The sequence below is a fragment of the Schistocerca americana genome, chromosome X (genome assembly GCF_021461395.2).
Source record: "Schistocerca americana isolate TAMUIC-IGC-003095 chromosome X, iqSchAmer2.1, whole genome shotgun sequence".
Lineage (NCBI taxonomy): Eukaryota > Metazoa > Arthropoda > Insecta > Orthoptera > Acrididae > Schistocerca > Schistocerca americana.
In genome coordinates, this window is record NC_060130.1 from 711,914,335 (window position 1) to 711,929,874 (window position 15,540).

The 15,540-nt window shown below is 38.3% G+C and overlaps 1 protein-coding gene across 1 annotated transcript in view; it reads right to left on the reverse strand.

Annotated features, from left to right (window-relative positions):
- Positions 1-1,480: 1,480 nt before the first annotated feature.
- LOC124555234 (cell cycle checkpoint protein RAD17) overlaps positions 1,481-15,540 on the reverse strand; it is a 125,189-nt gene continuing 111,129 nt past the window's right edge. The window contains exons 12-13 of the mRNA XM_047129093.1: positions 4,599-4,644; positions 1,481-2,315 (exon numbers count right to left, since the gene is read on the reverse strand). Of these exons, the coding sequence (XP_046985049.1) occupies positions 2,111-2,315; positions 4,599-4,644 (251 nt within the window). The 3' untranslated portion in view covers positions 1,481-2,110. The remainder of the gene's footprint in view (positions 2,316-4,598; positions 4,645-15,540) is intronic.

Genomic DNA, 15,540 nt, shown 5'->3' on the forward strand with positions numbered 1-15,540 from the left:
TTGCAAGTAATATACTGTATCTCTGTTTCCAACCAATAGTTCAATACATAGTACTGATACCAGGAATAGGAACAATCTACATGAAGACCTAAAATCACTTGTCTTGGTCCAAAAAGAGATTCAATATTCAGGAACACATGTTTTCAATAAACTGCCAGCAACCATTAAAAACTTGGTTTCAGATAAAGAACAGTTTAAACAGAGTTTGAAAGATTTTTGGATAGACAACTCCTCCTACTCTATAGATGAATATCTTAACAGGGACTGTTAGACCAGCTTAAGTAAAAATGTCTGTTAGATTTCAGTGTTGACAACACTTAGTCACAGCAGTCAAGGTTGAATATTTTGTGTATGATAAGGGTATTAAAAGTGCATAACAATGTTTCATTAATTGTACTAATTCTGTAAGTATTAGCAGTTCCAGTTTACTGTAATGTATTCACCTATTTTGACAATCTCCTGACAAATGATAAGGTAGTAAGTACTATATTCAAATGTTTTATGTTTTTTATGTTATACTTTGCGACATGTTCCACACACATGAGAATCATATCATTTTTTGGGTCTATGGAACAAAAACTTAATCTAATCTAACCTAAGCTGTCATGATCAATCCATGCAACAGATAACTTGCACGAATACTCTGAGACTCAACACTAATGAGGATAGGCAGCAACTCATCGTAAAGATGAAAAAACAAGATTTTTCCAGTTTTTTTTTCCCCTTCAAATTTCCCTGATTTCCTTGACATGTTTGAAATTCCCTCATTTCCAGAACTTGTGGCAACCCTGATAATAGTGTTCCATAGTATGTCAGAAATCAGGGTTCAGTTTTATTTTTTTTTATTTTTTATTTCTTAACCACTGTGCCATACTCTTGAGCCATGACTACAACTGAAGACTTAATTCAAAGACCATGAATTTCCATTAAGTACTGTTTAATCCATTGGGATAAAAATAGGTCAGGTGTGGAAAGTCTTGCTGGAATGCACATAATTCAAGGAGTAAAAGTAGCAAATCACTGAAAAGTAGAGGTTTTGAGTCACAGAAAGGCACATAAACAAGAACATGACACACACACACACACACACACACACACACACACACACACACACACACACACACACAACTTTTTGGAAGTTTGTATGTTTAAGCAGTTTAGAGTAACCATTGCAAATCATTGCCAGTTTTGGCGACATTTCAACATAATTCTACACGATATATTTTTCTGTTAGTTTTGTGTCTTCTTAGTAAAGATTACCATTGTTATCTATGATGAAAATATTGGTAATACTGTACATAAACAAATTCAGATATATGCTGTAAGGTGTAATATATAATTAGTTTTACAAGATACACACTTCATAACTGCAGTCTCTGTTTAAAACAAAAAACTACAAATTATTTTCTGTAGGTTATATCGGCATATTTTTAAGAGCTCTGCGTAATGAAAGGCCAGTTTTTAAATAAATAAAGTATATTGTTTAATGAACAGAATATAAACTGGATGTCAAAAATCCTACTTTACATATCATATACACATATCACGACAGACGGACAGCAAGATCATATCACATACACCAAGATAGACTGACAATGTTAATATCATGATTTTTAAATGGAAACATAAGTTATACTGATCAACTTGAATAAAAATAAAGAGGAATACTAGATAGACACCTGTGCAATGCTCAGCCTGCCTCTTTTAATTGTGGGCAGACAGAAGTAAAAATAATTTTTATGTAACGATAGCATCAAAATGATGAAAAATAACATACGAATAGAAAGTACATGCTGATTCAGGTTTTTTAATAGCAAATACTAGTTCTAATCTGAGACTGAACTGTAGCTTATTCTTGATTCAGATGTCATATATAGAGTTGTTTCAATGTTGAGAATTTAATAGCATTTGTTTTAACGATCCGTCTCCACAACATGATGCAGTTTATCAGTTAACCATGGAATATATTAGTGGTTCCTGTACGTGTGACTATGCTACCTTTATTGAGCATTTTACATTATTACACTTCTTTCATACTTAGTAATACAGTTCTGCACTAAAAGGAGCGAGCCACTGAAATGAAAGGAAGGAGCCACTGAAATGCTGCAACTCAGTCTGAATGAACTTCTTCAATTATGACTTCATCTTCCTCTGCCTCTGGTTCTTCCAACTGTTTCCTTTCTGCTTCTGTATTGGTTACCAGAGAAAAATTTCTTGCATTCTGTATTTTGTGACCTGCACTGTCCATCCTCTGAACACTCTTGTGAGTATGTTGCAATTCATACTCATTCTTCCATTGCTCCATTTGTAGAACACTAAAAATGAATGAAAAATATGTTATACACAATTGATATAATTTTGCAGCATACAAATAACTCTACATACTGCTACAGTTAGGCCACTAATAGAATGTTACCGACAAAATCTATCACAGAAGCTCTCCTGCAAACCTTGCAGAACTAGCACTCCTGAAGAAAAGATATTGCGGAGACATGGCTTAGCGACAGTCTGGGGGATGTTTCCAGAATGAGATTTTCACTCTGCAGCGGAGTGTGCACTGATATGAAACTTCCTGGCAGATTAAAACTGTGTGCCGGACCGAGACTCGAACTCGGGACCTTTGCCTTTTGTGGGCAAGTGCTCGCAAAGGTCCGGAGTTTGAGTCTCAGTCCGGCACACAGTTTTAACCGCCCAGGAAATTTCATATCAGTGCACACTCCGCTGCAGAGTGAAAATCTCATTCAGGTATTATAATCTTTGAAGCCACAATGTGGCATCCCAGCAAACCAACATGACTTTTCATCTACTGACACGGAAGCGACTAGCTTTGTCTCCTAGTGCTCAGTGCAGTTGGTCTCCTAAGTTTAGCAAAGTGATTCACGTGGCGAGTCACGACATATTAGGCGTCAAGCGAGGCACGTACACTGTGGCCGTAGCCTAAGAGACATTGCTACAAGAATGCATATAGTAAAGCTCACAAAGAAAATACATTAATGTCATTTAAAGGCAATGGTAATTAGAACTCGTGATGAAGCAAGCTGGGATATTTTTATTTCTCCTCTTGTTCTGCCATCTCCCCACTTAAATTCGTTTTTTCAATTTTAACTACTTACCATTAACATACGTGAGTATAATCTGCATTTGCATAAAAGAGAAAGGTTGGCTCTCACTTTTGAAGAATATAACACCAGATCTAATTTTGTGCTTAGTTTTATGTATGTAATTGATTTTCTAATTTATTTTGACTATTCCTAGTTAGTATATTTCACTGCAGGGCGAAATCAGTAATTGTTTCATAACTTAAATTCTATTGTTGATGTATAAACAAATATAAATTCTGTACTAATTATAAACATTTGGTGGCACAACTTATTGTATTCTTAAAGGATCTATTTGGCTCTATTCGAAAATGTTAGCAAAGCCAGCCCTTAATTAATTCCAAAGAAATTAAAAGTTTCATCAAAAGTATTGTTTGCATAACTATACATGTTAATTTCATGATTTAAACAAATAATTCGGGTTAATCCTTGCAGTAGGAGAAACTGTTAAAAAGAACCAATTTTCGGTGTATTCAGTTAATTTAATGAGTTGAGTTTTAATTGTAATTTCTGTAAATTTAACTTCAAACAATGTGTAAGTCCAGTACCTATTATTGTGAGGATATATAAGGGCACGGATTCTGGTCAAGAGACAGTCAGTCCAGTACCTTTCTATTTTTCAAGAACTGTGAACTTTCTGGTTAGGTTTTTACTGCTCATAGATGTTCAGTAGTAAACTATGGTAGCAGTATGTGGATGTTTGCCTGCAACCTATTGATGAGGCTTATCGAAAGTTAAACAATAGTGCACTGGCCATATAAATGTGTATATGGGGGGTTGTGAAAAATGAAAATAAGCAACTGAGAAATGCAAATGTGCACCTGTTGGCTACATCATTTACAGTAGACAGTACTGCACTTCCACCCCATATTGTTTCAGCCAGTACATTGACACCGAGGACGATCAACGAAGAAATAAAGAAGGTGAACATCATCACAAACTATAGCAGAAAACACACAAATGATACATCAGCTGCAGGTCTACAAATCATCTTTTAAAAAAAGAAAATGAACCATGGAAAATCCAGGTTGGAATAATGACAATATTATGAAAAGGATAGATTGCTACTCGCCATATGATGGAGATGACTTCCAGACAGGCACAGCAAAAAGACTGCTAAACAAGTAAGCTTTCAGCCAAAGCCTCGTCTTAAATTAGACAACATACACACAGGCATTCATGCAAACACAACTCACACACATGACCACTTTGACCTTGGCATCCAGAGACAGTGGTGATATGTTTGTGAGTTGCATTTGTGTGAATGTATGTGTGTACATTGTCTAATTCAGAAGAAGACATTTTGGCTGAAAGCTTACCTGTTTAGCAGTCTTTTTGTTGTGCCTGTCTGCAACTCAACAGCTCCACTATACGGTGAATAGCAATCTATCCTTTTCACAATACTTACTTTTAAAAAGAGACTTTCTTTAAAAATACAGCAGCACACAACGAACACTAACTGGACGAACAATTTTTCACACATTTGATAAGATTACTTACAAATGATGGTGATCATGTGTGTAGAATCCATGGCTACATTTTGGCACTGAAAAAAAAAATAATAAAATAAAATAAAAACAAAGACATCATGAATGAACATATACTGCTGCAATTCAAATTGCTTTACACTGAACATCCAGAAGTCATTTACTAATATCATAGTGTGCACAATTCACAGAAAGGTGCCAAGCATATAAAAAGTTATGTGACCTATGGCTTCCCCAGTGTATTCTATACCCAAATCGCTGGATGGTGTCCCGTCAGATCAATGATGGTCTCAGTGCTGCAGAAAGATTAGGATTTTATGCCTACACTGATAAACTTGCCTAAGGCTCACGTTATCAACACTGTTGAGCTTTACCACATGAAGTGACCAAGGAATTTGCTTTCACACTCTCACAGGACATATCAATATTCATCTTACGAGCCGATAAGTTATCACAAAATGATACCTTATGAAACTGGTTCTGAAAGGTGCTCAAAAACAGGTTGCCATCCCATTGTGTTGAAGGGACTGTTTATGTACCTTTCCACACACCTGAGGGGCACACATTCCTAAGCAGTGTGCTAGTTAAAAAAACTAATCATGATGGGGTGTGCTGGAAGAGCCGCTGGTTGGTTTAACATATTAACCCAAAAGCTAACGACTACAGTAAATGTGAAATTATCTAATACCTCTTAATCGAGGAGGGTCTGGACTGGGAGGACCACGAGTGGCTCACAATCTTTGCTCAGCACCATACAGTGGCATGGGAAGACCGCTTCAATGGTGTGCTTGGCGGAAAAGAGGTGCCAAAATGGTCACGGATAGCATAGTAATAAATCAGCCTGGTAGTCTCGGTGTGCACTGCACTTCACAGCACTATTTGCACTGCACTGCACACAGTATTCCAATTGGGGGACCAGGCATCCAGAATTGGGCTTTGTACTCCTGTAGTCAGTAGCATCACCTCGAGAAGATGCAGCTCTGGAAGGCAGTGTGGAAAAAACGTGGTAGCACTCCTCTTATTGAATGGACCGCGACAGGACAATGACTATGATGAGTGTGGCATAATAATTCTGCAGTTCACGCACACCCCAGCAAAATGCGGCAGATGGCAATGCGGGCCACATGACATTGCGCGGGCAAGCTGCTAAGAGCACGACCGTGGATGTTGCCTTGTCGGAGTGAAACAAGAGACTGGTGGAGCAACAGTTCAGTGTGCCTAGCATCCAGAAAGTGTGGCCATCTAAGTTCTCCCTCTGGTGGAAGTGACCACCGAGTGTGCTGGAGGGCTGGTTTCCAGTCTATGAGCCCGTCATCTGCTGCTACCATGGAGGCAAGGAAAGGAGTTGCCACAGTATCATCAACAACATAGTCTTAATTTTTCTGTTTCCATAAATGTGAAATTTTCCTAGTTAAAAATCTGCCCCATAAAATAAAACCACAGTTTATACCCTTTAAGGAGATCGCACTAACTGTTAATCAAAAAACTTCTCTATCTAATGTGTTCATGTATTATCTACTTTTACTATCTTTTATGTTAATATCTAAACTGTAACAGGTTTATATTTTAACGTGTAGTAATGTCTGTTGCATACAGACGGATGTCGTGCACCGGGCCACAGGTAGTCCATAGCTACCAATCCACGAGTACAAAATGTTTTGTCTCAATCAGTATTATTTCCAAGGCAGCCAGAGATGAGCCTTCAATGATTACACATGTAGGATGATGTAGAAAAACGGCCATGGTGGCAGCCATATACAGTTGGCAGCACTGGTGCACAGGGACCTTGAGCTGTAAACAATCTCACCATTCAGAATCATCAATTTGTGGAATGGTCAAGAATACACTTTTGCCATAAAATGTTTTACAAAAACAATGATACCATGAAAAGTGCGTAGAGGGACTCCCGACATTTTTCCAACTTGTGTGTCACAGTCGAGTTCTCTTGGAAATGCAAAAAAAGCTTTGATTAAAAATTGTGAAGAGAAAAAAGAAACTGATAGGATGACCAAGAAGTGCTTGCACTGCACACAACATCAAAGTTGTATGTGTTTCAGTCTTACAGAGCCCACAATATTCAGTTTGTAAGCAAGTAGCTACGAGTGGAATGCCCCAAGATAGCATTTGCCGAATTCTCCATTTTGATTTAAAATTGCATCCGTACAAACTGGAGATCATGAAACAACTGACCAAAAATGATTCACTGTTGTGATTAGCATTCTGTCAGAAATTATGACAAACATAAATAAAGACAATGTATTTTTGGACAAGCTGTGGAGCTCCTCCTACATCTACATCTAAATCTACATCTACATCTACATCTACATACATACACCACAAGCCACCATAATAAGTATGGTGGGCGGCAGGCATCTTGTAGTGTTACTGGTCACTTCCTTTCCTTTTCCACTAGCAAAAAGAGTGAGAGAAAAACGGTTATCTATATGCCTCTGTATGAGCCCTAATTTTTCTGATCTTTGTTGTCCTTATGTAAAAGTATGTTGGTGGCAGTAGACTAATTCTGCAGTCAGTTTCAAATGCCGGGTCTCTAAATTTTCTCAATAGTTTTCCATGAAAAGAACATCATCTTCCCTCAAGGGATTCCCACTTGAGTTCATGAAGCATCTTTCTGATACTCACATGTTGATTGAACGTACCAAGGCAGTCTGCCTTTGAATTGTTTCGATGTAGTCTTTTAATCCAGCCTCGTGGGGATCCCAAACAATCGAGCAGTGCTCTAGAATGAGGCAAAGTAGTGTCCTATACACGATCTTGTTTACATACTGACCACACTCTCCTAAAATTCCCCCAATAAACTGAAGTCGACCATTCACCTTTCCCACTACCCTCCTTACACGCTCAGTACAATGTTATACCTGGATATTTAATTGAAATGACTGTGTCATGCAGTACACTGCTAACGTTGTATTCAAACATTACATCACTGTTTTTCCTACAACCTATTCCATTAGCTAAAACCTTCGTTCACAGTCTGCAATGGGGCAGTGCATCAAATGCTTTCTGGAAATCTAGGAATATGGAATCTGCCTGTTACCCTTTGTCCACAGTTCATAGGTCATCATGTAAGGAGATGGTAAGCTGAGTTTTACATGAGCAATGCATTCTAAAACTGTGCTGGTTATTGGACAGAAGCTTTTCCCTCTCAAGGAAATTTACTATATTTTATCTTATAATATGTTCAAGAATTCTGCAGCAAACTGACGGTAAAGCTATTGGTCTGTAATTGTGAAGGTCTGTTCTTTTACCCTTCTTACATACAGGGGTCACCTGTGCTTTTTTCCAGTCACTTGAAATAAATGCAAGATAAGTAAGGAAGCTTCTTGATTCTTACGCAAAATGTACATTGGCAGCAGTACAATAATTCTGGATGTCAGATGAGGGCCATTTTCATTTCACAGGTTACGTGAATAAGCAGAACTACAGTTAGTGGGCAGACAGCAACCCTAATGAAGTTCATGAATGCTCTTTACAAGTCAGTAAGGTAACAGTATGGAGAGTAGTTTCATCACACGAAGTCATCAGACCTTACTTTTTCGAAAATAATGAGTGGATCACAGTGACGGTCACTTTGGTTTGGTAAGATCAGATGTTGCAACTTTTTGATGAACCTACAGTGAAAAATATTCCACAGCTTCACATAACTTGATTTCAACGAGACGGTGTGACATTGCACACTGCAAGGTATTGAATTTCAGCTGTGTGGGAATGGTCCGGTAACCATGTAATTTCAAGATTTGTTGGCATTATCTGGCCCACAAGATTATTAAAATTGTCTAGTTGTGATTTTTTCTTGTGGGCTACCTTAAGAATCGGGTCTATGTGACTCAGCCAAGAACACTGGATGAATTGAAACAAAGAATTCAAGATGAAACTCATGGTATCCCAGCTGCAATATTTCAGCACTCAATGAGGAACTCAAGAGCTGATTGGAAGAATGTATACACACAGGAAGATGCCATCTACAGAACATAATTCTCAAACACTGAAAATTTTCATTACTGTCTCTTAAAAGACAAGTTTAAGTGGTTCAATTACTACAAATTTTTAGATGATTTTTTTCTATTTTTATTGGTTGTCTCAAAATCCCCATTTTTCTCTGTCACCCAACATAGTAACACAATTACTATGTTAACTGTTAATCAGTTTGCTCATCTGGTCAGTTAGCACCCAGATTTAAGTCTGTACAGTTCTGTGTAAGTCAGCATATTTGATTGCAATCTCTTGCTAGGTAATTATCGATTACTGAGTGATGTAAGTTTCCTGATCTACAAAATGAAACATGAAAACTAAAGAACAGCTAGTCTGATGTTCATGCTGTTGCAGATGCTGATGATGATGGTGATTCTGACAACGACAACAGACTATATAAATCTGGAAATCCACTCCTATGATGATGTATGGCGTTCATTTAACAAATACTTCAAATTATTTTTCAATTTGTGAATGACTGTTCACAGGTCTGTCAGCTTACAAGGTGACAACTGAATTTTGCAACCAAAGATTAATACTAGAACCACAGCACTTCTTAATTCTTTTGTTTGTCGCTCTTTTGCATTATTGCCTTCAGTGCTGAAATTCTGTGACTTTTTATGAAATAAGGTAATTACCGGTTATACTCAATTTTAAATTTGTGGTAAACATTAAAAAGGGAATATGAAGATTCACCTAGAACCGTGGATGGGTCAGTTCTGACCCCTCTGCTGCAGCCTCTATAACAATCGCAGTTTTCATGTAGCTTCATGCTTAATGGTACATTGAGTTTGGTTAACAATCACAATACTCCATTCTATCTCATTGCCTGATGACAAAATTCTGAGACACATTGTAATGGGTTCACTGAAGAACTGAAAGCTTTTGTAGCTGTATTGTACATCCATGGTGCTACAGAAGTGAAGAGCTTTGAACTAGACACATTGTGGTCAATGAAGTTGGGAATTAATTTTGTGAAGTCAACAATGGCTTTTGACAGATCCAGAGAGATTATGCGTTATCTCAGATTTGACATTTGATCCATAATATCAGAACAACTGAAGAAGATAAGTTTGCTGTGGTATCAGAAATATGCCAAGACTTCATTGTGAACACACAATGTAGCTACTTACCGAATCCATATATAACAATCGACAAACGTCGGTTTCCTTCAAAGTTCCACTGCAGATTCACACAGTTCATGGCCTCAAAACCAGACAAATATGGGCAAAAGCATTGGACAGCAGTAGATAAAGACTCCAAATATATTGTGAATGCTTTCCCTTATCTAGGAATGGATGACACTAGGTCGAGTGATTAGCATCTTGGCGATAATGTTCTGAAAAAGTTGATGCAACCTTAACTCAATAAAGGAAGAAATGTCCCATGTGACAATTTTTTCACCTACTTGGCTCTCTCTCGGCAAATGCTACAAGTCTAGTAAGCATCATAAATCGATCTTGCAGGAAAATTCCAGTCTGTATCAAGAAGGCAAAAGAAGTATTATACAGCACAGTTTGTTGAAGAAGAATGCTACCACACTGACCATTTACCAGGGAAAGAGCAACAAAAATGTCCTGATTCTCAGCACTATGCATCCTTACATTAAAATTGAAGATGGTTTGAAAAAGAAGCCAGATACAGTTATGTTTTCTAACAGCTCTAAATATGGAGGGGACATGGTCGACCAAACAACTCACAAATATTCCATCAAAGCACCCTCCAGACATGGGCCTGTTCACACATTTTAAAACTTGCTGAATTTGGCTGGGATAAATGCCTGGGTATTGTACAATGCTTTAAATGAGAAAAAGTTGAAGCACAGTGATTTCATACTGCAGCAGGTGGAGGAGCTTGCTGAGAAGTATGCAGCAACCCCTGTCACAGCCAAAGACGTTCTTGAGAGGCAAGAAAAGCGAACAAATTGCATTGTCAAGTCTAACTGAAGGAAACAAATCATTTGTAAAGTGTCCTACATGTAAGAAAACTGTCTGCAACAAATGTACATAAAAATAATAATATTTGTGCTCATTATGTGATGGTAGCCAGTAAAGGCAACCAACAAATGTAGACTTTTTAAAATTATAAATGATAAATTGTGGAAAGCTATTTTATTTTTGTCGATCCATTATAAAATTTCCAGCACTTCAAAGAATAGGTACAGTAGTAGTAACAACAAATTGCTGACACGGGATAATCAAAGGGAAAGATACACAGTTGTTAATGGTCCAGCTGCAATCCTAGGTACATGCAAGTATCAGCATTTCTAGTGTGAAATGAGCCTTGCACAGTTATTAATGATATGGAGTTATTAATTATATGGATACAGAAATACATACAATGAGACAGTATTTACACATTAAAGTATTGAATTTTTAGGTTATGCAGAAATAATATTTTACAGATCATGACAGGATTTCATTTTTGATATTGCTGTCACATTCTGACAAGCACTGATGGAAAATTCAGTTAATATTTTATTAAAACTTCCTTGAATTGACAAACCAAATATTCTTTTTCTGAGCTTATTATCCTTCCACACTAAAATACTGAAACGGAATAGACATTATTCTCCTTCCAGTACCAGGCTTCCTTGCAACGTCAAAGGCTTAGTTAAACACATTTTCCATGCCAAGATCTTAGAAAACTATGCAACAGATCCATGTTAACAATGTTATGACAGTGATGTAATTATATCTGTTTCTAGGTCAAATATGAATATATTTGTTATGTGTGCATGTAAGTACATAAATTTCCACAGTGTGTCAATCAAATTATGTGATTTTTACACTACTTATGACGTGTCACATGACGTGGACTAGCAAAATAGATATCTGTAGTAACTTGTACTTGTTTTTAATAATGAAGTAAGTATCATGATAGGATTTGTCTTGGATGCTCAATATCTTAGTATTGAGCGTTCTTAGTACAATAGGTTGAGACGAGTACGGCTAAAAATTAAGGGAAATTGTTTCCAGAATGGATTTTTCACTCTGCACCACAGTGTGTTCATATTTCAAACTCCTTGGCAAATTTAAGCTGTGTGCCAGATAGAGAGTTAAACCTGTGGCCTTTGTCTTTCGCAGGTAAGTGCTCCACCTATCGAGCTATCCAAGCAAGACTCAACCTGCTATCACAGCTTTACTTCCACCAGTACATTATTTCCTACTTTCCAAACTTCACAGAAGTTGCCCTGCATACCATGCAAGACTGCACTACTGGAAGGATGGATCTTGTGGAGACACGACTTCACCAGAGCCTAGGCGATTGATTCCAGAATGAATTTTCAATCTGCACCAGAGTGTGCACCAATTTGAAAGTTTCGGGCATTCTCCTGATCTGCTCCAAGATTTAGGTTTTCTAATGGCAATTCTTTGTGTGGGTGTGTGTGCATGTCATTCCTGTCTTCAAGAAGGGTTGCGCGACACATGGACAATTTATAGACTGTTACTGTGAAGAAATTTCCAAAAATTCTCCAAAATAATCTTGAAACTCTTTAAAAATTTGAAAATGAATGAAAATTCTTTAAGGACACTTTAGCTGTATACAGAGTCCTTTATTAGGCAACACACTTGGTTCCACACTATTATAGGAGCATCTTCAGATAATAATTGCTTTTCACTTCATAACACTACAGAGAATTTACAATGTGCCAATGTTCAAGTTGTAAACTAATTAACTGCATGATCATGAAATGGCTGAACGTGAAACTTATACACTGTCTGATGAACGTCAAGAGAGTCAAAACTCATGCTCCAACAAGTACCAAAGCAGTGTTATAACAGACTCATTGCCTAATAAGCTGACTCCTCATTAAATTTAGTCCTATTAAAACAGGAGTGCAGTAAGCACATACAAAGTCTCTGCCAGGTAGATAAAGCCATAGTTAATATAGATCAATAATAAAACTGTGCTAAGACTGTGGTAACTGAGCTATGAAAGTTTAATTTGGTCATCAGGTGACGGGTTCTTCTACCAGGCTATTGAGAGTCCATCTTGTACTGTATCCATTACAATGGGCAGCTGTGACAGTCACAAGGTAGAATAGATCATTGAGAAGTACTAACACGAACTCATGAATTGGTTTACAACTTGAACGTTGGGATGTCATACACTCTCTCTAGCCTTATGAAGTGAAAAGTGATTATCAAACTAAAGACGCACCTACAAACTGTGAAACCGGTTGTGCTGCACAATAAAGAAATCTGTATACACCTAAAGTGGCCTTGAAGAATTTTCATTCATTTTCAAAAAATTTTAAAGAATTTTTCGAAATTTCTTTACAGCTAAAAACATAAAATCTAATCTAATGTTGCCTAACTACAAAATAGTCTGGCATAATTACAGGCTAATATTGTTGACATCATGTGTTATGCTCAGGCACTGTGGCATTCTGGAGAACAAAAATCACCTCTATAAAAATCAGCATGGAGTCAGCAAATGGAGATCCTGCAAAACTCAGACTGCTCTATTCATCCATCAAAACCATGGCACAGTAGACATCAGCACTCAGGTTGATGCCCTGTTCCTTGACTTCAGGAAGGCATTTAATACAGTTATGAAAGAAGAAGAAGAAGAAGAAGAAGAAAGAAGAAGAAGAAGAAGAAGGAAAGATTCGAGCTTACCAAGTCTGCTCCAGATTTGCGACTGGATTCAAGACTTACTTGTAGACAGAACTCAACATGTTGCTCTTAAAGGAACAAAATCAACAGATGTAAGGGTAACTTTGCAAGTACCCCAACAAAGTTTGATGGTACCATTGCTGTTCACAACATATGTAAATCATAGAGTACAATGCGTCAGAAGCTCTTTAAGGCTGATGATAATGATGATGTCGTGTGACTAGGGCCATCTGACGGTGTAGATCGTTCGCCAGGTGCAAATCTTTCGATTTGATGCCACTTCAGCGACTTGCGCGTCGATGGGGATGAAACAATGATGATTAGGACAACACAACACCCAGTCCCTGAGCGGAGAAAATCTCCGACGCAGCCGTGAATCAAACCTGGGCCCTTAGGATTGACATTCTGTTGCACTGACCACTCTTTAAGGCTGTTCACAGATAATGCAGTTGTCTGTGAGAAGGTAGCAATGCCAAAAAACAGTAATGATTTGCAGGACCTACAGAGGTTTGATAAATGGTGCAGGGACTGGCAGTTGATCCTGAATGTAAATAAATGTACGATATTGCACATATACAGGAAAAGAAATCCACTTCTATACAACTACATTATTGATGAGAAATTGCTGGAAACAGTAATTACCGTAAAATATCTAGGACCTTAAGTGGAATGAATACATAAAACAAATAATAAAAGCAAATGCCACACAGATTTGTAGGAAGAATCTTAAGGAAATTTAATTCATTGACTACAGAAGTGGATTACAAGGCACTTGTTTGTCTAATTCTTGGGCATTGTTCATCAATCTGGGACCTTTGCCAGGTAATACTGCTAGAAGAGATAAGAAGATGTGGTGTCACCGCCAGACACCACACTTGCTAGGTGGTAGCCTTTAAATCGGTCGCGGTTCGTTAGTATACGTCGGACCCGCGTGTCGTCACTATCAGTGATTGCAGACCGAGTGCTGCCACATGGTAGGTCTAGTCTACAGAGATTCCCTAGCACTCGCCCCAGTGGTACAGCCGAGTTTGCTAGCGATGGGTCACTGTCTACATACGCTCTCATTTGCAGAGACGACAGTTTAGCATAGCCTTCAGCTACGTCATTTGCTACAACCTAGCAAGGCGCCATATTCAGTTACTACGAATGTATTCTGGACAGATAATATTGTGAATCACGTACCGTCAAGAGCGACATTCATCATTAATGGATTAAAGTTAAGTATCAAACTAATTACGCCCGCTTTCTGAATTCTAATTCCTTGTCATGTTCCAGACCTCGCGTCAGTATAGTCCTTCCCTCCTCACGCCAGCCTGCACGAGCTAAAACGCATGTATTTCGGCCTCTACTAGTAACACGGTGTTGGCTCTTCTGCCAACACAACAGAAGATGCAGCAGATAGCAACACATTTCATCACGGGATCATTTAGTCAGTGCAAGAATATTACAGAGAGTCCAACAAACTTCAGCAGCAGACACTACAAGAGAGGACACTACAAGGAGAGCTTTATTACTGAAACTTCGAGATGGCATTTTCTGGGAAGAGTCGGACAACATATTACTTTCCCCACATATACCTCATGAAATGATCATCTGAAAACTGCATCACGTACAAAGAATCAGTACATCTCAAAAATAAGGTGCCTTGGCTGTTGGTGAAACATTTGCCACCTTCCAGGTGTTTCAATCATTATGATAAAACACACAGAATACCACAGAAATCTTTCAATTGAAATTTGCATTTGTAAAATGTGACATATCACTCAAATATGACAGGAGTTCATACAGTACGGAATGAGGAAACTGACTGAGTGCTCATTGCCTAGCTGCGCAGCTGCCTACTGTGCATCCCTGGCCCGAAGGCCATCAATGCTGTCATGGACTATAGTGGGTTTAATGTGGACAGAGTTATGGATGGAGTCATCAGAGAGGTGGAGGTCAACACCCAGGAAGGTGGTGCATTGGGTTGGGGAGGACAAGGTGAAGTGGATGGGAGAACAGGTGTTGAGGTTGTGAAGGAAACCAGACTACAGGTTAGGAGTTTTGGGAGAACAGGAAGGTCTCCTCTAGATAGTCCATAAACAGGTTTGCAATGAGGGTGCCATGTGAGTGTCCATTGCGGTGCTGTAGGCTCATTTCTAAACCTTCCTGTCAAAGGAGTAGTTATGGGGTATATAAGGAATGAGGTGGTAGGTTTGGAATCTACAGGACGTCAGGAGAGGTAGTGTTTGATAGCGGCACGCCATGGGCACTAGGGATGTTAGTGTAGAGCGCATCAACAGTGACATGTAGGGATCCAGGAGGTAAAAGGGTGAGGATGATGGAAAGTCGGTGAAGGAAGTG